The sequence below is a fragment of the Mesoplodon densirostris genome, chromosome 13 (genome assembly GCF_025265405.1).
Source record: "Mesoplodon densirostris isolate mMesDen1 chromosome 13, mMesDen1 primary haplotype, whole genome shotgun sequence".
Taxonomy (NCBI): Eukaryota; Metazoa; Chordata; class Mammalia; order Artiodactyla; family Ziphiidae; genus Mesoplodon; species Mesoplodon densirostris.
Window position 1 is genome coordinate 29,184,765 of NC_082673.1, and position 21,595 is coordinate 29,206,359.

Here is a 21,595-nt window from a genome sequence, read left to right on the forward strand (position 1 = left end):
ATAATGGTCCCAAATGTAAACTAGATAGCTAATGGGAAGCAGCCACATAACACAGGGAGATCAGCTCGGTGCTTTGTGACCACCTAGAGGGGTGGGATAGGGAGGGTGGGAGGGAGATGCAAGAGGGAGGAGATATAGGGATATATGTATATGTATAGCTGATTCACTTTGTTATAAAGCAGAAACTAACATACCAGTGTAAAGCAGTTATACTCCAATAAAGATGCTAAAAAATAATAATGGTCAATTCATCAACAGTGAGAGGTTAATATAGCAAAATTGACCATAACACTATTAAATCATCAGAATACAGATTACAATTATGTGGACCATTTCTAGTAATAACTTGACTACTACTTAGAACTCGTACCAAACTGGCATCACATGCAGAGAGGAAAGAACATTATCATGTGCAACTCAGATACTTTGACCTTTCTCTTCTTAAATCATAACAGGGACTACCAATAAAAACTAGATAAAATCAAAAGCTGAGTTTATTCAGTGATACATAAGTCATGCCAATGAATTTTTTTAAGTCCTTTATTACTGAAATTCCTGTATAAAATTTTAAGGTCAGTCTGAAACCCCCTGCTGATCGTGTCTTTTTTTTTTCTTAGAATGCACATTGTTTTTAATAACAAATATTTCCCAACTCTGCTCTAACTATACAACTAAATATTCTTTGCATCAAATTCTGTACTATAGCTTCACAGAAAACATTATGATACAAGTACTGGAACAACTTTTTCAACTGTCTGCTTCCTTACTCTGAAAATTTTGTGATAAGTAAACCCAAAATATTTGCCCAGAAATCCCTTTCAAATTTTATGTTTAACAGGAGAAGCAAAAGGCCTTGGAAATATGAGAGACCATGAGCCTTTCAAACCTGCTGTGAAAAAAATGTTATAATTACTCTTCATTTATCAATACAAACACATGCTTTAATGTCCAGGTAAATGACTCTTTATCTTACAGAATGTGTACCTAAAACATGCTAAGAAGCAAATGCTATATTTCTTGTTCTATTTTATGATTTTTATGTGGTATAGATTTCAAGCAGAAAATGAAGGTAGATTTTAGCCATGGGTTATTTTAGCTGACAGTATACCAGAATTATCAGCCACTCACCTGAAGTGGAAAAAAAAACACTCACGAGTCACAGATAATAATTATTAATAAGGCTTTCTGATAAGACAGTTGCACTGGATCATTAGAAACGTGCTCAAGTCCCTCACTGATCAGAACTCCAGATGTGTGGACACTGTAGAGTGGCAGAGCAGTTAAGAAATCAGTACTAACTTAACAAAGGACATCACACTACCTCCTCATAGGTGGAACTAGGAGGAGTTGCAAACAGCAGTTGAGCAATTCTTCTTTGATACCAAGGCATTTCAGCAAATGTGTAACACCTATAGGGAAATAAAATGACACATACATTCAAATTAGTTCTTAAAGAGAACTAAGCATCTTAACAGATATAAAAGGAATCTTCTCCTATTGTATGTTTAAACAGTCTGTACTTTACATAATATCCAGTAGGTTAATATTTATACTGAATTATCTAGGGACTGATTTATGTTGATCCATCAATTACAGTGTATACTGTGACAGTATAAATAGTAAGATTTATAACAGTAATGATAATACAGTACATCATTCACCTTTTGAGTGCTCACTTTGTGCCAAGTGCTGAGCTAAGTGATTCCCTCATCTACTCCTTACAATAACTAAATGAAATAGAATCGTTACCCTTATTTTTTTACATAAAAATTAACTCAGAGAAGTTAAAAAAAATAACAAAACTAAACATGATATACCTAAATAACAATGGCAACCAACAATTTAAAGTCTACATATTTGAAAGGGTGTGGCAAATATTTAACATCCAAAGCTCTTGACAATTTTCTGAAATAAGTAGGAAAAAAAGTGTTGGATCTTTGATTAGGGTCTGAACTCCTTAAGGATGAAACTATTTCATTCATGTTTGCTTGCCAGCATCTTAATTACTGACTGTCCCTCAACTGTCATTAATTCTCAGTAAGTGTTTTCTTAGTTAAATGTGTCCTTTATCCTGAAGGATATTTACTTCTCTTTTAAAAGAGTTTGATATGGGACTTTGCACTGTTACCCCTCATAGAAGACAATAAATACTCAGCTCTGTAGACTACACCCAAAGAAAACAGTGGCAAACCTGTCTCAAGAAAGACTCTCAAACCAGTAAGCATTTAACACATTGGTTTATGCTCATACCAGCAAAATAATGATGTGCTCTGAACAAAGCTTACACAAACATGGAAAGATACTGAGAGTCAGATTATATTATACCTCAGATGAATCAAGACTGTATTTGACACACCTTGAAGATACCAAGACCCTCTTAGGGCATCCTACTGTATTACTATAGTTAGATTAATCCAATTCCATTTAGTCTGGTAAATAAGAATAGTCTTTCCCAAAAAAAGGAATTTAAAGGTCTAACGAAAAGTTTCAATGCCTTTTTAGTCTTAGTACGTTTCTAAATGATCTGAATAACAATGTTTAACAAGATCACAATAAAATTTAGTATTTTCTAAATACTAAACACTAAATAACCAGTACAACTGCTAGTTAATATAATGGATTAAACACTCTTGACTGCCAAATAATATTTTTAAATATTTTAAATATTTTTCTTTTTTATATACTACCAAACAAGATATGTATGTATACATACTACAAAATAAGATCATACTAAAAACCACTGAAATATTTATTTAAAGAAATTTTCTTACCAAATACCCATAAGGTGAATTGCGGTAGCATCTTTAGGGTTGAGTTCAATTGCTTTCTAACAAGAAATGAGAAAATGAATCATATTAGTTTCCTAAACACCAATAAGTACTTTACTATATTTGCTAAAGAAACCATGATTAAAAACACTTGCAACCCTGCATTTCAATTTTTCTGATAATCAACAGCAACTTTTTTCTTTTTTTTTAAACACCTTTATTGGAGTATATAATTGATTTACAGTGTTGTGTTAGTTTCTGTTGTATAACAAAGTGAATCAGCTATATGTATACATATATCCCCCTATCCCCTCCCTCTTGCATCCCTCCTAATTTTTTAATTAAATTTATTTCAGTACACTATCAATGCCTTATACTAAGGTTACTATTTTATAAGATTCAGAGGGACTTCCCTGGTGGTCCAGTGGGTAAGAATCTGCTTGCCAATGCAGGGGACATGGGTTCGATCCCTGGTCCGGGAAGATCCCACATGCCACCGGAGCAACTAAGCCCATGCGCCACAACTACTGAGCCCACGTGCCTACAGCCCATGCTCTGCAACAAGAGAAGCCACCGCAATGAGAAGCCCGTGCACTGCAACGAAGAGTAGCCCCCCGTTCACCGCAACTAGAGAAAGCCCGTGTGCAGCAACAAAGACCCAGCACAGCCAAAAATAATAAATAAATAAAATTTTTAAAAAATTAAAAAAAGATTCAGAAAATGATAGGATTCATCAAGATGAAGAAAATGCAAAATCTGTAAACAAATCTAATTTTGAAAACGAATAATCTATAGCTCTCAATATTTCTTCTAGATTAAAGGAAAAATAAATAAGAAAGTTCCTTTTTGCCAAATCCTATATGACTATTGAGTAGAAGTATTCTTTGTTAAAAGAACAAAATACAAAATAATTTTAGAAAGTCTCTTCCTATGTGCAAATTTTGTTTAACTCTCCCATCTACACTTAACAAAGGAGAAATAAATACTACTTGTTCACAGAATTTATTAATTATGTATAATATAAAATATATTGATAAAGTCTCCCTAATTTCTATTTACTATGTGAAAGTCCTATGTGAACTAATGTAAAGCATAAACTACAGAATAACTTTAAAGAAATGACTCCTCCTTTTATCCATTATTTTGTTGAAAATCACTCAGGAAATCTCATAGATTAATGTTAATCCTACTAATGATAAAGAAAGTTTTAAAAAAATTAGGACTCCCTAGCTTATGCTTTTCTACAGACACATAGTTTCACTTTCAGTTGATAATGTGTGAGATACACATTTTCAAATATCTGTACTGGTTACCAGAGTGGTTCTGAAGCCAGACCACCAAGGTTTAAATCACAGCTCAATGACTTCTTCCTTTTTGACCTTGGCAAGTTCTATATTCTTTCCATGCCTGAGTTTGTTCTTGTATAGGATCAAGAAAGCAGTACACCTACCTTATAGGGTTGTGGTGAAAATTAAATGAACAAGCAACAGGAGGTGCTTAACACAGTAATATTTTCTATCATCAGGATCATCATTATTTTTACCTTTCCTAAGTTTCAGACTCTTTATTACCACCACTAATCATAATGTTAGTAACGGGAGAGATAATAGCTAAAATAAGGCTAATCAAGTATGACTTGGCAGAAATCCTGTTATCAATAATATGAGTAAGAATCAGCACTGACCTAATTTTTCCTTTATTCTATAGAGTGATATGATTTACATGGCAAAATATATTTTAAAGTATATACAACTTATATTCAAAGCAACCTTTCCCAATCAGAGTTCCACTAGAAAATTAAGCCCTACAAAAAATTATATGAGTAGCTACATTTTCCATTCTACCAAGAATGGTACAGAGCTAGTCCATTTTGATGCAAGGAATAGAAGTTAATTTATCATATACAATGGATGCCTTGGGGCACTACAGTTTAATTTTCTTTTGGGATGGATTGAGAGGGGCTACTCTCAAGCAAACCTTTTCTTTTGTAATTCTTTCTGCCATTAAACGTCTTCAAAAACAATGCAAAGATAATAATTCCTTACGACTTTAGATGTAATAATGGAATCTGAATACAAGTAGTATAAATGATCTTTTAGCATGTAAATACTTAACACTGTCATTTTAAAATAAGACATACACATTTGAAAACTTATGAAAAACATTAGTTATTTTTAAATAATCTATAGCCTTCACTGTTTCTTTAAAGTATACATTAATATATTTTCTGCAGCATTTCATTATTCACATTGGAAGTTATCTGTCAGGTATTTCTACATCCCAAGATACAGAGTAATTTAAATGATTTATCTAATGACACTAAGTATAAATTATTATATTTCACTGAATCTAAGATACCATAAACTTTATGACACATCATTATTTTATATACCACTAAGAAAAAAGCACTGCCAATTATAGGATACCACTGATTATATATAATGCAATCTGATTTCAAAGGTCTTAAAACATGAAAAATGTATATTATTAAATTGAAATATATATGTGTATCAATATATACGTGTATTTGTGTGTGTGTGTGTGTGTGTGTGTGTGTGTGTGTATACACTACTGATGCCCAAACAAGAAGCTAGGTCTCCTGACTCCTAGTCCAATGTTCTTTTCCACTAGTCATTACATTAACTAGGAATTGAGACTATAATGATAAATATGTTTGTTTTCATCACTTTCTCTTCCTGTGTGTTTTTGAGATGGTCTGTAATATCAAAAGACAGGGATTTCCCTGGTGGTGAAATGGTTAAGAATCCAACTGCCAATGCAGGGGACACGGGTTCGAGCCCCGGTCCGGGAAGATCCCACATGCCGCGGAGCAACTAAGCCCATGCGCCACAACTACTAAGCCTGTGCTCTAGAGCCCGCTAGCCACAACTACTGAGCCCATGTGCCACAACTACAGAAGCCTGCGTACCTACTGCCCGTGCTCCGCAACAAAGAGAAGCCACCACAATAAGAAGCCCACGCACCGCAACAAAGAGTAGCCCCCACTCGCTGCAACTAGAGAAACCCTGTGCGTAGCAACAAAGACCCAACCCAGCCAAAAATGAAAGAGAGAGAGAGAAAGACAAATACACTGCAGTTTTTTTGTTGTTTGTTTTTGGACAATGGAATAGTGTGTATGCACATCATGAAATATACAAACTCCTGGAGAATTTCTGGCACCTAAGGAGGAGCTTACTATAAATAAGTAAATTAACTTTGGGGGAAATATTAAAACACACACAGAGATCATAATCGTATACACTACTATTACCTTTGGGAGTGGTATGTCAATTATATTAGATTGTTAGATGAGACTACACCTCCTGGCACTCAGGACTTTGTATAAGCCTCTCCCACATTCTCTAGTCTTGGCCACGTTACTTGTTTAGGTCGACAGGTTATTACCAAGTGTGATGCAAACATGCTTGATGAAACTTTGCACAATGGAAATTTTCCCTTGGAATGTTCACTCTTGGAAGCCAGCTACCAGGCTATAAGGAAGCTTGGGCTACACAACTAAATGATGAGAAGAAAAGTAGAGAGAAACTGTTGTAGATGAGAGGGCATCTTCTATATTCCTGTCCCAGATGAGGGTACAGGTGAATGTAGCCCTCTAAATGACCTCAGCCACAACAAACAGAACAGAAGCACCACTGTGCACAGTTAATCCACAGAACTGTGAGAAATAAATAGTCATTGTTTTAAGGACACTAAGTTTTAGGTGGTTTGCTATACAGCAAGAGATAAGTGAAACAGAAATCTATTCAGAAAACTAATGACTTAAAGTTCATCAGTACCTCAAAATGCTCCTTGATCACGTAGGCATTTGCAATTTTAGCCTTGGTTCCTTCATAATCTCCAACATCGCTAATACAGATTGCATACCACTAAAAATAGAAGAAAAAAAGGTGTAAGAATAATAATACTCAATAGTATTCCATTCAATACAAGGTAAAACTGAATAACTATTGATATTTATTCCTCAGTGGTCATTTAACAAAAAGCAGAGCACAAAAACTACTAAATATACTGGAATATACAAGAAAAAGTAGACATGACCCTCAAGGAACTTGGACATGTTTTTAGAGGACTATAATACAAGGCAGAGGGTAGTGAATCTCTAAGAAAGTTACCAACACAATGGGGAGATAACGATTCATATTTATGGTATGAATATAAATTTAGAGAAACGTGCGGTTTAATAATTATCATTTTATTTTCTTATCCTATTTTCTTGGAGCTGCTTCTTCTCCCACACCTGCATTGTTATAGTAATAACAGCCACATTTGTCAATTGTGACCTTGTCCTCATACCCATAGCTGGACACAGACCCAAACTGAGATAATCTGAGTTTCTTCCCTAAGAACCAAAACCAAAATATCCAAGCTTCATAAACCCAGATGCTGTGGAAAGTCACAAAACTGAGGATGAGAAAAAAACTAAAGTAAAAAAAGATTTGCAGATAACAGCAAAGAGGAAAGACAATGAAGCCTCAGAGCAATTGAGCCAGTTTCTCCTGAAGCCTAAATGCATCTCGCCTTTGGGTTCTGTGAGATAACAATAGTTTCTTATAAACACGCACCATTTCTTTTTGTTTGTGCTTATATCTGTGAAATTTTAATAATTGTAACCATAAAAATGTTAATACTTAAACTTCTGTTTAAATCTATTCTCCACCAAAATCTTTTGTATCTTGATATTTTTATTGAAAATAAAAGAGTATAATTTAAAACACACACTGACTATGCTCATTTAATCTCCACTGACAGTCACCCAGCTGCCCAAATTCAGATGACTAGAGGTGTCATACAGGGTTTCAAATTTGGTGCTCTCTTTTCCCACATATCAGGGCTCTAGATAAAATCACCTTCTCTTATGCATTTAACCATCCTCTATATCAAAGCAAACACAAACTTATGGATGAATCCTAAACATTCTGCTTAGATTGGCATTTAGTTACTACATAGGACTGTTAATTAATGATCATACTAGCAAGAGCTGATGGCAGGAGCTGTGATCATGGGTGATTTTTATTTCCATATTGGTACTTTTTTCTATTTCCAAAATGTCTATTTTCTGTAATGAGTTTACATTATTTTTAAAGAAAACTTTTCTTTTATAACAGATAATCTAGCCAAGAAGGGGTAATAGATACTATACCTACCTTCTTGCCTGAAAGGCTAAAATAAGCAGACAAAATATAAGAAATAAAGACTCTCAAGATATTATACACATCAGGCAACAGTGACATCTCACAGATGAGAAACAAATGAGATGAGCCCTATGGCTGCCCTGGAGAAATTTCTAGGTTGAAGCCCAGGGAGGCAAAATAGGCCAAGCAGCGTCTCTGCTTTGAAGAGATGGAACTGGGGGTCTGGGGAAGCCCAGGTGTCTGGAGTTCACAGAGCAGAATATTGTAGAAGAAACAGCTGACCGGAGCTAGAACTCCAGATGAAGAACTGCAGAGGGTCACCCTTTTCAGCTGAGTAAAGATCATCGCTTGCATATGAAGAGACTATCCAAGGCTGAGAAAAGAACCACCCAAAAGGTCTGGAAATCAAGAGCTCACAAAGAGCTAGGAATATCAGTTGTAAGGAAAACAACAACAACAAAAAAGCCCTCCAAATTAAATGCTACTCTAGTCCTGCCTAAAAGCCTTCTTTCCTGCTACTTTGAAGATCCTCTTTGACAGTTACTTGACACTGAAAAATTACAAAACACTGATGAAAAAAAGACCTAAACAAAGGGAAAGAATGCATAAGTTCATGGATTGGAAGATATCGTTAAGATGGTGATAGTCCCCAAATTGATCTACAAATTCGATGAAATCCCTTTGAAAAATCCAACTGGCATCTTTGCAGAACTTTACAAGCTGATCCTAAAGTTCATACGGAAATTCAAGGGACTGAGAATAGTCAAAACAAAGGAAGTCAAAACAAAAGAGGAACAAAGTTGGAGGACTCACACTTCCTTATTTCAAAACTTACTACCAAGCAATAGTAGACATTGTGGTACTAGCAGAAGGATACACACTGACCAATGGAATAGAACTGAGAGCTCAAAAATAAACCCATACATTTATGTTGAACTGATTTTCATCAAGGATGCCAAGACCATTCAGTGGAGAAAGAATAATCTTTTCAACAAATGGTGGTAGGACAACTGGATATATATATGGCAAAGAATGAATGTGGACTCCTACCTCTCACCATGCATAAAAGTTAAGTCCAAATGTACCAAAGACCTAAATGTAAGAACTAAAAAATATAAAACTCTTAGAAAGAAACATAGGTGAAAACCTCTGTAACACTGGATTGGGCAAGTTTTTTAGACATGACATAAAAGCACAAGCAATCAAAGAACAATAAATATATTGGACCTTATCAAAATTAAAAACTTTTGCAAAGAACACTATTAAGAAAGTGAAAAGACAAGCCACAGGATTGGGAGAAAATATTTGCAAGTCATATATCTAACAAGGGACTAGTATACAGAAAATATTCTCTTACAATTCAACAATAAAAAGACAAGTTTAAAAATGGGCAAAGAATTTAAATAGACATTTTCTCCAAGGAATATATACAAATGTCCAATAAGTATATGAAAAGATGTTCAATATCACTAGTCATTAGGAAAATGCAAATCAAAACCATGATGAGATACCACTTCACATCTGCTAAGATGGCTATAATTTTTAAAAATGGACAATAACGAGTGTTGGCAAGGATGTGGAAAAACTGGAACCCTCATACACTGCTAGTCACAATGTAAAATGGTACAGCTACTTTGGAAAATAATTTGACAGTTCCTCAAAAAGAATTACATAGAATGACCACATGAACCAGTAATTCCACTACTAGGTATATACTCAAAAGAATTTAAAACAGATATTTAAACAAATACTTGTGCACGAATGTTGATAGCTACACTATAAGCAATAGCCAAAGGTGGAAATAAATGTCCATCAACTAATGAATGGATAAACAAAATGTGGTATACAATGAATATTATTCATCCATAAAAAAGAATAAAGTACTGATAAATGCTGCAAGGTGAATGGACTTCAAAAACAATGTAAGTGAAAGATGTCAGACACAAATTATCCCATATTGTATGATTCCACTTCTATGAAATATCCAGAATAGGTAAAGCCATAGAGACCGAAAGCAGATTAGTGGTTGTCAGGGGCTGGGAATAAGAGGGAATAGAGAGTGACTGTTTAATGGGTAGAGGGTTTCCTTTTGAGGTGATGAAAATGCTTTGGAACTAGAGAGAGGTAACTATTGCATAACACTGTAAATTTATAAACGCCAATGGTATAAGAATGCGAAATGTATAAAATGGTTACTTTTATGTTATGTGAATTCACCTCAATTAAAAAAATAAATAAAAGCAGGTGTTCACACAAAAACTTGTACAGAATTATTTATAGTAGCATTATTCATAATAGCCAAAAAGTGGAAACAACCCAAATGCCCATCAGCTGATAAATGAATAAACAAAAATGGTATTTCCACACAATGGAGTATCATTCAGCCATAAAAAGGCATGAAGTACTGTCATATACTCAGCATGGATGAACGCTGTTCATCCATGGCTAAGTGAAAGAAGCCAGACACACAAAGGCCACATATTGTATGATTTCATTTACATGAAATGTCCAGAATAGGCAAATTAATAGAGACAGAAAGTAGTTCAGTGCTTGCCAGGGGACAGGAGTAGGAGACAACTGGGACAAACTGGTATAGATATGGGGTTTATTTTGGGGGTAATGGATGTGTTCCGGAATTAGATAGTCGTGAAGGTTGAACAACATAGTAAAATATGCTACAAACCACTGAAGTGTATTCATTACAATGGTGAACTTTATATAATGTGAAGAATATAAAACAAGTAAAAATAAAACCAAGAATTAGCATCTCCTTACAAGAAGTATATGTTAAATATAAAGGCACAAATAAAAGTAGAAGGACAGAAAAGGATGTAACATGTTAACAATCAAAAGAAAACAAGAGTGGTTACATTAATATCAGACAAAGTAGACTATAAAACCAAGAATATTTCTAGAGATAAAGATCATTTTACAATGATAAAGAGGTCAACACATCAAGAAAATATAACAATGCTAAATGTTTATAATCCTAATAACAGCACTTTAAAATACATGGTGTAAAAACTAAGAAAACTGCAAACAGAAACAGATAAATTTACAATTATACTTGGAGATTTCAACATCCCTCTGTCAATAATTTATAGAAGTAGACAGAAAATCAGTAAGGATATAGAAGATTCAAACACCACTATCACTATCAACCAACTTGACCTGAATGACAACAACTGAATAAATATTCTTTTCAGGTGCAAAAAGAACATTTACAAATATGGACCATATTCTGGGCCATAAAACAAGTCTCAGCAAATTTAAACGGTCTGTATGTTTAATCCTTAATATAAACAAGTAGTGGTGGAAGTGGGGAGTCGGGGGGGAGAGAGAACCATCCCCTAAAGGGAGCATCTGGAAACGCATGGAGACAAAATTTGGTTGTCACAATGACTTGGGGGCTCCACTGAGGACAGTCTAGTATGATAAAGTCCTAATCCAAAATACCAATAATGTCCCCTAGTCTCCCCACAGTATCCACTGAATAACATTCTAAACCAGTCAGGAAACCCAGAAGCTAGTGGAGTTACATGTAAGAAGTTATACTAGATCTCAGCTGTCCAGCTGCTATACTCCTACCTCCACATAAAACAGAAATATAATGTGAGGAAAAAGAGAAAACATTTGTCCAGTGTTTGTACTACTAGAAATAAAGATAGAGGTAATTCATGAAACTACTAACACTTTGGTTTAAAAATAAGCTTTCACAAAAGTAGTTTATCAAACATACTAATGAACTTAGAATAAATGTTCAAGGAAAGAACTACTTCTTTTTGAAAAAAATGTTATAAAAATAAACCTCTTCCCTACTTCTTTAAAAGAGAGCTATTTCTTTCCTATGTAAATTAGAGACAATAGATAAGTACAGACCAATGTCCCTCTCAGTACATGGTAACAGTTACAGTACTGTAAGCACCTCACCTTATGAGCTGCAAAACTTGATTCATTTTTTTCTAGTGCCCTTTTTGCATACTCTAGGGCTTCATACACCAAGAGCTTTTTCTCCCCTTCTGAGGTTCCACTGAGTTGAGCTAAATCACGTGATGCCCGTGCCAAACGCCACAGTAACTCTGCATCTTCACTGATTTGAAATAAATATAAAACAACAACCATTTTAGCTCAATTTTAAAATTGTTAAAGGTCATATCACTAATGAATACATATGGTCTTTCAGGACAGTGAGGATACCGCAAGCAATATGATATCAAAATCCATTTTTCATGTTAAATTTATTATTTTCTACCATACAAAAACTGTATTTGACAAAATTTCCTACAAAATATCCAATATTATACATAAACATTAACTTACTTATAATATCTAAAATACTAACTTCCTTAGAAAATATCTGTATTTGAATTCTCTGAACACTTTCCCTACAAAATTCAACATATAACTTGAAGCTTGACTTCAGTGGCACTGTGCTTCAGACAGCTAATTAACTGGTTCAGACAGTACCCTAAAATACATAAATTTATAGAGAAGATCATGCTCTATAAAACAAAATGCTGTATCCATATCTCCAAATACAGTACCTGGCACACAAAAAAATATATAGTAAATATCTGTTAATGAATGAATGATTAAATATATTGTAATCTCAAAATAAATCTTAACTTTGAATGTATCATCCATGCCATGATGCATGTAATATTTACAGCTTTGGACTCCTTAAAGAACTGCCATTTAAATATAATTATATAAGACTTGAAATGGCTAATAAATAAAACAGAAACCAAGATTAAAAGTTAGGAATATTTCTTTAAAAACTAACCTTAAATTCCTTTTTATTAAATGCTTGTCTTTAAGCCTACTACATTATACACTTCTTAACAAAAATACTATTCACATAAAGTTGAATGAAATTAAAGGTAGCAATAGTATATTTATAATTCAATGAATATGGAATCACTACCTTGTAGCTTACTTTTCAAGTAATTACTAAAATGACTATAAAATACCAAGCCAACCACCTCAAGTTAGGGGACAATGGAGAAGGAAAGTTGGATCCTATAGATATTTAGGAAGTAAAATTGATGGGTCTTGGGGGGAAAACTGGTTTGGGGAATCTAAGAAAGGTAGTTGAAAGGTAGTTGAAAATGACTCAATATTTTTAGTTCAGGAGATGAGGAAAATCAGTGATCTGGAAATGCCATCTAGCCTGATTTGACTTATATTATTGGGCTGAATCTCCCTCCTTCTCCATCCTTCCCCCAAAAACGAGGGCACATTAATACAGCAGAATAAGCATGTAAGCTAATACTAAAATTAGAAAAAGGAGGTATTTTTAGTTCCTCTATGAGACTGTGCTTCACAGTGATAACACAGATATCATTCAATGGTGACAAAAAATCATCCTAGCTCATTCAAGTCTTAAATATGAAATTTAGAAGAAATGAGAAATATACAATATAGATAAGATAAACATCTATTCAATGACTACCTTGTATTCAAAGCAAAATAACAAAATGAAAAAAAATTTCAACACTCAACTAGAATAAGTAGAACCACCTTTTCTGAATCAATGAGATATATGTAGCACTTTTGAGTCACTTAACATTAAGAAAAAAATCATACTATAAACTCTAAGAAGCATTATTTTGAAGTAAAAACTTTTAAAAACTATAAAAATTCCAAGCACCAAGAATATTTTAATTGTTAAATAACAAAAAATTTCAGGAAACCGCAAACCCAGGCCTATCATACATAGCCCACCTTTCCTTGTACTGGGATAGCAACTGGTAAAGTTTTTCTGTTTCTCCACTTTCATATAGGTAGTCTGCTTGTTCAAGGATTTCTTCAACTTTGAAGACTATAAAAGAAAAAGAAACAATAAAGTAGGTCTTCCCAAGCCAGACGGCAATAATTCTAAGAAACATGAACACTTTTATATAGAAGCAAAAGAAATTAGATACAGAAATCACCTATAAAGAAAGATCAGAAATTCTGAACAATTGACATGTAAGTATAGTAGAAATAAGTATGAAGCTATCACACATAATAAGTGATTTATTAAAACCTTGGAAAATAAAAAATTAGAAAACTTATTCTGGTACTGACTTAATATGACACATTTTAAAAAAGGAAAAAAGTAATTTTCTGTGAGGAATTTATGGTACCCTTACCCTCCACACAAAGCCTTTGTTATTGTTGCCGCTGTGAAGTAAAAATCCACTGCAGAAAATGATATGATATCCACTTAAAGCACAGAAAATTATTAATTTGCATGGAATGCAACACACTGTTTTACTAGATTCTTTTTATGATCTAACTTATACAGACATTGTTATGGAAAAAGAGTCAAATTTGTCATCAAAAAATTTAGATGAAGTTAACTACACAGAGAACCTGAAACTTAAATCAGAGGCACTATACTCCAACCAACTCATTAATGAGTTTAGATATTACAACAAAAACCATAAAACTTATAGACAGTGTAATGCTCTAAAAAAGTTGACTAGTTACTAAAAAACCCAGTTAGTCTGAATTTCAGATATTCCAATTATTACTAATGAACATACACATTTAATTATGTCTTCTATAAGGGTGCTGTATTACTTAGTCTTATGTATAAGCCAACATTCCAATATGTTCAGTAAAGTTACTTTATTATTTATCTTAGTATGCTTTAATCATAGTGTATGTGAGGCTAAAAAAATTTTTTTTCATTGAAGTACAGTTGGTGTACAATATTATGTTACATGTGCACTAAAATTTTTTTAAGTTTTATGAAAAATTAAAATCTAGACCAGCAAAAATAACCTCATAAATATATGGCACAACTATGTAAACTGAAGTATTTTTTAAGTTAAAATCATCATGTAATTATACTAATTTAAGAAAAATTAAATGACAACAGCAAGGAAACCCTAAAATAAAGATTTTTTTCCCTCTATAATCCTACTTCAGTCTGGTTGGGTGCTATAGTTTAGTAATATTCTCATAGCTGGTTAATTTTCTTAAGTTTGCTTTCATTCTATTCTATATTTTTATCAGTGGCTGATTTTCCATATTTGGGTTATAAAAAGCCAAAGATTCTTAAAGAGTAAGTAGTAGGAAGTAAATAGTCTCAGCATTCTTAGTCGATATTTGTGGTAGGCAAAAATAATGGCCCCAGACAAGTCCATATCTCAACCCCTGGACCTGTGAAAATGTACAGGTTACTAGGGCAAAGGGGAATTAAGCTTGTAGATGGAATTAAGGTTGCTACTGAGCTAACCTTAAAATAGTACATTATCTTAGCCAGGTGGGTCCAGTATAATCACAAGAGTCCTTAAAAGCAGAAGCAGGAAGCAGAAGAAGAAAGTCACAGCTGGTACGACAATGGAAACAAAGTCAGATACACTTACTTAGGAATAGTAAAAACAAAAAAATATAAGTATCATCCGGCATCTGGATGCTAAATAAAAAGCTGGAGGGCTAAATAAACAGGGGAGTCACTACACCCCATTTCCTTTTTCCAACTTTTACGAATTCAGGTTTATTCAAGTTTGTTAAACAATCCTATAACTACTATCTCTTCAATAACTTCAGAATGGTAGCTTTAACAACTTTAAAGCATGAGCTTCTTCTGAATTTCCCAAAGTTTTTCTGCACTCTTTTTCAAACGGGCCTCCTCTTCAGGGGTCAGCTTTATCTTTGTAAGGTGTGCAATACCATTCTCTCCCAGAATACAAGGAACACTAAGGAACACTTCATTTATTCCATAGAGGTCCTTACTTATGGTGGAAACTCTCCTAAGACTCTTAAAAATGCTTTCTGTTAAATCAGCTAAAGTTAGGCCAATGGCCCAATTAATATAAACTTTCCTTTTAACCATTTCATAGCCATAGGTAATCATTTCTTTGTGGACATTTTTCCACTGTTCAGGATCTTTATCTGTTCCTGTATCTGAGTTTAGATCCTTCAAAGGGACACGGCAATGTTAACTTCACTCCACACAGGTACACTTAAGTCTCCACGTTTACCAAGGATCCATCTATGACAGCTTTCAGAGTGGATAGCAAGCCTTTGCCCAATGAAGAAATGGAAATGGGTAGACTTCAGATTACAGCCACTTCCAGTAACATGGTTTTTGGGAAAGGCACTCAACTTCCAAGCTACGTAATTAAGATATCCACTGGATTGGAAGCAAATATCAGTTTGCAGCCAGGACTACACTGGGTAATACTAGAAACCATTAATTTAAAGATGGGCACATTTTACTTGACTACATCAAAGTGTGTTTCTCTTTTTCTTGGGTATGCACCTGCTATGATAATCACTAGGTTGGAGTTTGCAGTGACAAGGTAATCTTTGCTGGAAACAATATTTGGCATTTTCATGAAAGGGCTGCCATGCTGAAGAGCCACTGTCTCACCCTTCAGTTTGCCTTCATCAACATCCACAAAGGCAAGTTCATCACTCAAGCCTTTTAATAAGATGCTATTAGCACAGGCCATGACAACCAATCCACTTCCTATAATGGAGATCTTATTGTGATGAACGGTTTCCTCTGAAGTGAAATTCTTAATAAGTTCACACTTGACAGTAGCCATCTTGGAAACGGGAGTGAAGGGTCAGCCATTGCTCAGCAGGATGTGTGAGTCTGGCTGGGACACAGAGCAATCTCTGGGCAAGGGAGCCTACCCACTTGGTGATCCACAGGACTCCTGTAGCCCAGTTCATGGCCATTCATTCAAGAGGTGGAAGAAGAAAATGGAGGAAAGCCACATAAAAGTACCTTGAAGTACAAAGTCAGGAAACAGTTGACAGTTTGACACTCCCCCTTACCCTGTATTACTGTGGCTGCGCAAGGTCACACCCCAGATCATGCAGGCCTCACAGGGGCCTAGCACCTTAAAATGTTATTTTTAATTTACCAAATATGCAGTAATTTTCTGTCATTAGGACACTTCTGAAAAAACCAACTATGATCATTAAGGCTATAAATAATTTTGACTTTGCCTTTCAAAGTGCCATATTTTGTTCCTTAGGGAAGCCCTAAAACTTTGCACTCATTTCTGTAATGGTGCTAAAGCTCACTGAAACTAAGTGTGATAGCCATGAAAAGAAATAGGTAAGGTCTCTGCTCTGGTACTTTGAAGAAGTTTAACTTTTTGAGCTTCTTTACAAAAATTAATATAATGGGGCACACACACACAAAAATCTTAAAAGTGCAACCACTGGGCACGTCTCTCAAGGATGCTTTAAAAAAAATTAATATTGTAATGTGAAAATATAGCTTCTCCTAACTACTTTACAAGGTTGCTATGAGAGTTAAAGTTATGATGAAAAGTCTAGGGAGCTTTAAAAAGCTGAGTTTTAAGTATTTGCCAAAATATGTCATTGAGCCAGTGACAAAACCAAGTCCTCTACTTTGTCTTTCATGAAAATAAATGATATATTAAACGAAAGAAAAGATAAAACAAAAACGTAGCAATTCAAGTATCTGCTTTTTTAAAAATATAAGAATAGTCATGGGCAAATGAAATCAACAAATAACTAGTACTCTTTAATTAATCTCAAATTCTTCATCTACTAGAACTTTAATAAGAACATCTATTCAAAATAAAATCTCTTCTTTCCCAAGTACCTTCTTGATAGTTAAAAAGTGAGGACTGTAAAAAAACAAAAAGGCTTATTAACTCATAAATTAAAAGTTTTTCTCTAATAGACTGAATTTTGGCTCTGCCTACATACACAACTGGTTTAACTAAATTTAATTTTTTAAATATGGCATATTTTATGTTTATATATCTATAGTTTTCTAAATTAAAAAATAAAAAATTTGATGGAATTTTTCTATTTTTCAGCCATTTATTTGATATTTAGTACCAAATTGCATTCTGTTTATAAATAAAATGTTTTTATCTCCAAGTAACTGGACTTTTCTTAACTACATCAAGAAGAATTAACACCTCGGCATTAAAGAAGCAAAAGAATCATTGTATCATTATAAAGTAGGCACAGACAAATAAATACATAAATAAATACATAAATAAATACATAAATAAATAAATATTTTAAAAAATAGAGGTTGACAAACTTTTTCTATAAAGATCCAGAGAGTAAATATTTTAAGAGCAAATATTCTTTGTGGGCCAGATATGGTCTCTGTGGTATATTCTTCCCCCCCAGCCCCACAACCCCTCCACCCTTTAAAAATGTAAAAAAAATTCTTAGCCCAAGGGTCCTATAAAACTATAAAGTATTAATTGAGTGTTTCTCACTGAAGGAGCTCTAGCTGCTAGAAGACATTTTATATATTTGAATAGATAATGCAACTAACATATTAGAGGCTAGATTATTTTCTGCTTTTCTCTAGTTGTCAGTCTGATATATATATATATATATATATATATATATATATATATATATATATATATATATATATATATACACATATATCTATCTGTCTGTCCACAGTAGAGACATATAGACAAGTAGAGACAAGTAGAGAAAAGCAGAAAATAATCTAGCCTCTAACATGTTAGTTGCATTATCTATTCAAAAATAATGTTATTAACAAAATATAACAAACACAAACAACTCTAAGTGTTCCTGATGTTTACCTTAGGCTTACCTTTGGCTGCCGCATGAACCACAGCAGCCTGGGAAATGACTTGATAAGTTTCAAAACCCAAATAAGACAAGGCAGAGAATAAAAGACTTCTTTTGAAAGCTCCAGGGTTTCCCATCACCTATGGAAAGAATTATGGTCAGGGTTAACAAACTTAGAAAATTTGAAGAAACTGCTATCCCAAGCAAAGATTACATCAATTTTCTCCTACCCCCAAGACAATCAATCCTAAGAGTATTGGAAGCTCAAAATTTACTTTGTCAAATTCTTCAGTGAAACTATTTCACATAATTATTTTATAGGGAGAGCATATCCTGCTAAGAAAAGATTCTTAACAACAGCTGATAGTGGTAGCTTATGTAACAATCACAGTTATGCTGATAAGTGCTGGACTGGAAGATCTACATTTTATTTGAGGAAGCATGGATATTATAATTTCTTGAAATAAAATAAGAGACACCAATATAATATCAACCTTAAGAACAGACAAGATTAAAGATATCAAATATGGTAATTACACATAAAAAATATACATGGCTTTAAATAAAGCTAACTTCAAAAGTGATCCATGAAACCCAGTTTTAAAATAAACCATGAATAAAATAAAGAGCATATCAAAACAGATTTAGAAATTAATTTTCATAATTATGGCCAGAATTCTCAAGACCAATGGCAAAGGAGTATATGGATTATCACTGCAGCAATTCTTCCCTTTTTTTCACAGAGCATCAATTTTTTCCTTTCTGTCAATTTATTCCCATCTGTATAAAAACAAGCTATACTATCTTTGTAAGCTGTAATTGTTCCCTTCTTAAAAACAAAACAGGGCTTCCCTGGTGGCACAGTGGTTGAGAGTCCGTCTGCCGATACAGGGGACACAGGTTTGTGCTCCGGTCCGGGAAGATCCCACATGCCGAGGAGCGGCTGAGCCCGTGAGCCATGGCCGCTGAGCCTGCGCGTCCGGAGCCTGTGCTCCGCAACGGGAGTGGCCACAACAGTGAGAGGCCCGCATACCGCAAACAAACAAACAAACAAACAAAAAGCTTCCTTTTGACTTCACATCTCCCTTCAGTCTCATTTTCCAAATTCTCTTTTCAGCCAAACTCTTTCAAAAAGTTGTCTAGAGCTCTGTCTCCACTTCCTCTCTTCCCATTTTCTCTTGAACTCACACAAATCACTTTTATCCCCACAACTCCACTGATGGTATTCTAGTTAAGGCAACCAAGGATGCTACTTCCTAGTAAACTCTCATCTTACTTGATCTATCAACAGCATTTGACAGCTGTTCACTCCCTCTTTTTAAAAAAAAAAAAAATCATAAATGGATGGTTAATATAAGAAATTTTTAAAATATCACTTTATTGAGATATGTGACATAAAATAAACTGCATATTCATAATGTGTACCATGTGTTAAGATATATGTAAGCCCGTAAAACTATCACCACAATCAAGATGATGAACATATCCATCAATCCCCCAAATTTCCTCGTCTTTTTATAATTCATCCAACCCCTTTCCTCAGTACTTGCTGTGTTCTCTCACTCTTGAAGCACTCTTCACTTAGCTTTTGTAATACTACTCTCTTGAATTTACTCCTATTTCAATAACTGCTCCTTCTCTTTTGTTGGTTCTTCATCTCCAAAACCTCACTGCCCAGGTGTGTCCTGGGTTTAATGCCAGACCTTCGTTTCTCTATACATATCATTTTGGTGATCTCATTTTGTTTCATGGCTTTAAATGCCATCAACATGCCAAAAACATGCAAACTTTAAAAAGCCCAGAGGTCTCCACTTAACTTCAGAATCATATATCCTGCTGCCCAAACAACATTTACCTCCACATGAAGTATAACAGGCATCTCAAGTATCAGCCAAAACAGCTATTGCTTCCCTCAAGTCCACTTCACTCAGTTTTCCCCTTCATGGTATTCACCTTGTACATTAGCCATTACTCAGCACAATGCCTTCCATACAATGAATTCTGAAAAAAAAAAATTGTTGAAAAAAAAATTTGTTGAACAAAAGAAGCAAGCTATCTCTTAGATATGTCTTTTCGTCAACACTGATTATAATGATTTTAAGCTAAAAGGCATTCAAATATACAAACTCATCACTAGATGTAAAGGAATGTGTCACCACCATCTCCTGGTTTTTCTAACTTCTTGCCAGCTCCTCCTCCTCTTAAATGTTGGAATTCCTCTGTGATAGGCCTTCTTCTCACCTTACTATTAAATACATTTGACCCTCCAACAACACAGGTTTAAGCTGTGCGGGTCCACTTATATGTGGATATTCTTCAATAAATATGTACTATAGTACTAAACAGTTGAACCCACAGATACAGAGGACTGTAAAGTTATAAGCAGATTTTCGACTGCTTGGGGGGGTCAGCACCCTTAACCCCTGCATTGTTCAGGGGTCAACTGTACTTTCAACTTCTACCATGGCATCATTTACAACCATATGCTAAAGTCTCCTGAATCTCGATCTCCAGCCCAGGCATCAGAAGGTAAAAATCAGACCTATCAAACTACTGTCTATTCCACATGTTAACTTGGCTATCTCATCATATTCACCTTAATTACCCCAAAAGATAACTCACCTCCTCCTTTATCCCTCCAAATGGTTTTCTTTGGTCCTATCCCAGGAAATAGCACCACCATCCACACTGCTAGAGTAGCCAGAAAACTGAGAATCATCCTTGACTTCTTCCTTTGAACTCCCACATCAAAGCTATCTTTCAGGTCCCCTTAGTTTACATCATTAATATCCTTTTATTTCCATTTCCATGGCTACCACTAAAGTTCAAACCACCACATTATCTCACCTGTCCTATAGTGATGATCTTTTATTCGGTTTCCAGCATCCACTCTAGCCTATCTATTCTTGACACTAGAAAAAGTTATTTTTTAACTCAAATCTGATCTTATGAATTCTCTGTTTAAAACTCTTTCATGATTTCCTATAACCTTTAGAATAAAATAAAAAAAATATTTAACATGGTCTACAAGGTTTTCAGAGTCTAGTTGTGGTAGGCAGCCTCTAAAATGGTCCCCAGGGCCTCCCTGGTGGCGCAAGTGGTTGAGAGTCCGCCTGCCGATGC

The 21,595-nt window shown here is 34.4% G+C and overlaps 1 protein-coding gene and 1 pseudogene across 2 annotated transcripts in view; both read right to left on the reverse strand.

Annotated features, from left to right (window-relative positions):
- Positions 1–21,595, reverse strand: part of RMDN1 (regulator of microtubule dynamics 1) — a 37,088-nt gene that overhangs the window by 3,243 nt on the left and 12,250 nt on the right. The window contains exons 2-8 of one of the 2 annotated variants that reach the window (XM_060116530.1): positions 20,328–20,473; positions 18,495–18,612; positions 13,646–13,742; positions 11,852–12,011; positions 6,566–6,655; positions 2,772–2,827; positions 1,322–1,409 (exon numbers count right to left, since the gene is read on the reverse strand). In XM_060116530.1, the coding sequence (XP_059972513.1) occupies positions 1,322–1,409; positions 2,772–2,827; positions 6,566–6,655; positions 11,852–12,011; positions 13,646–13,742; positions 18,495–18,612; positions 20,328–20,351 (633 nt within the window). In that variant the 5' untranslated portion in view covers positions 20,352–20,473. The remainder of the gene's footprint in view (positions 1–1,321; positions 1,410–2,771; positions 2,828–6,565; positions 6,656–11,851; positions 12,012–13,645; positions 13,743–18,494; positions 18,613–20,327; positions 20,474–21,595) is intronic. The other variant, XM_060116529.1, reaches the window with a different exon arrangement.
- LOC132500776 (L-lactate dehydrogenase A-like 6B) lies at positions 15,320–16,698 on the reverse strand (annotated as a pseudogene).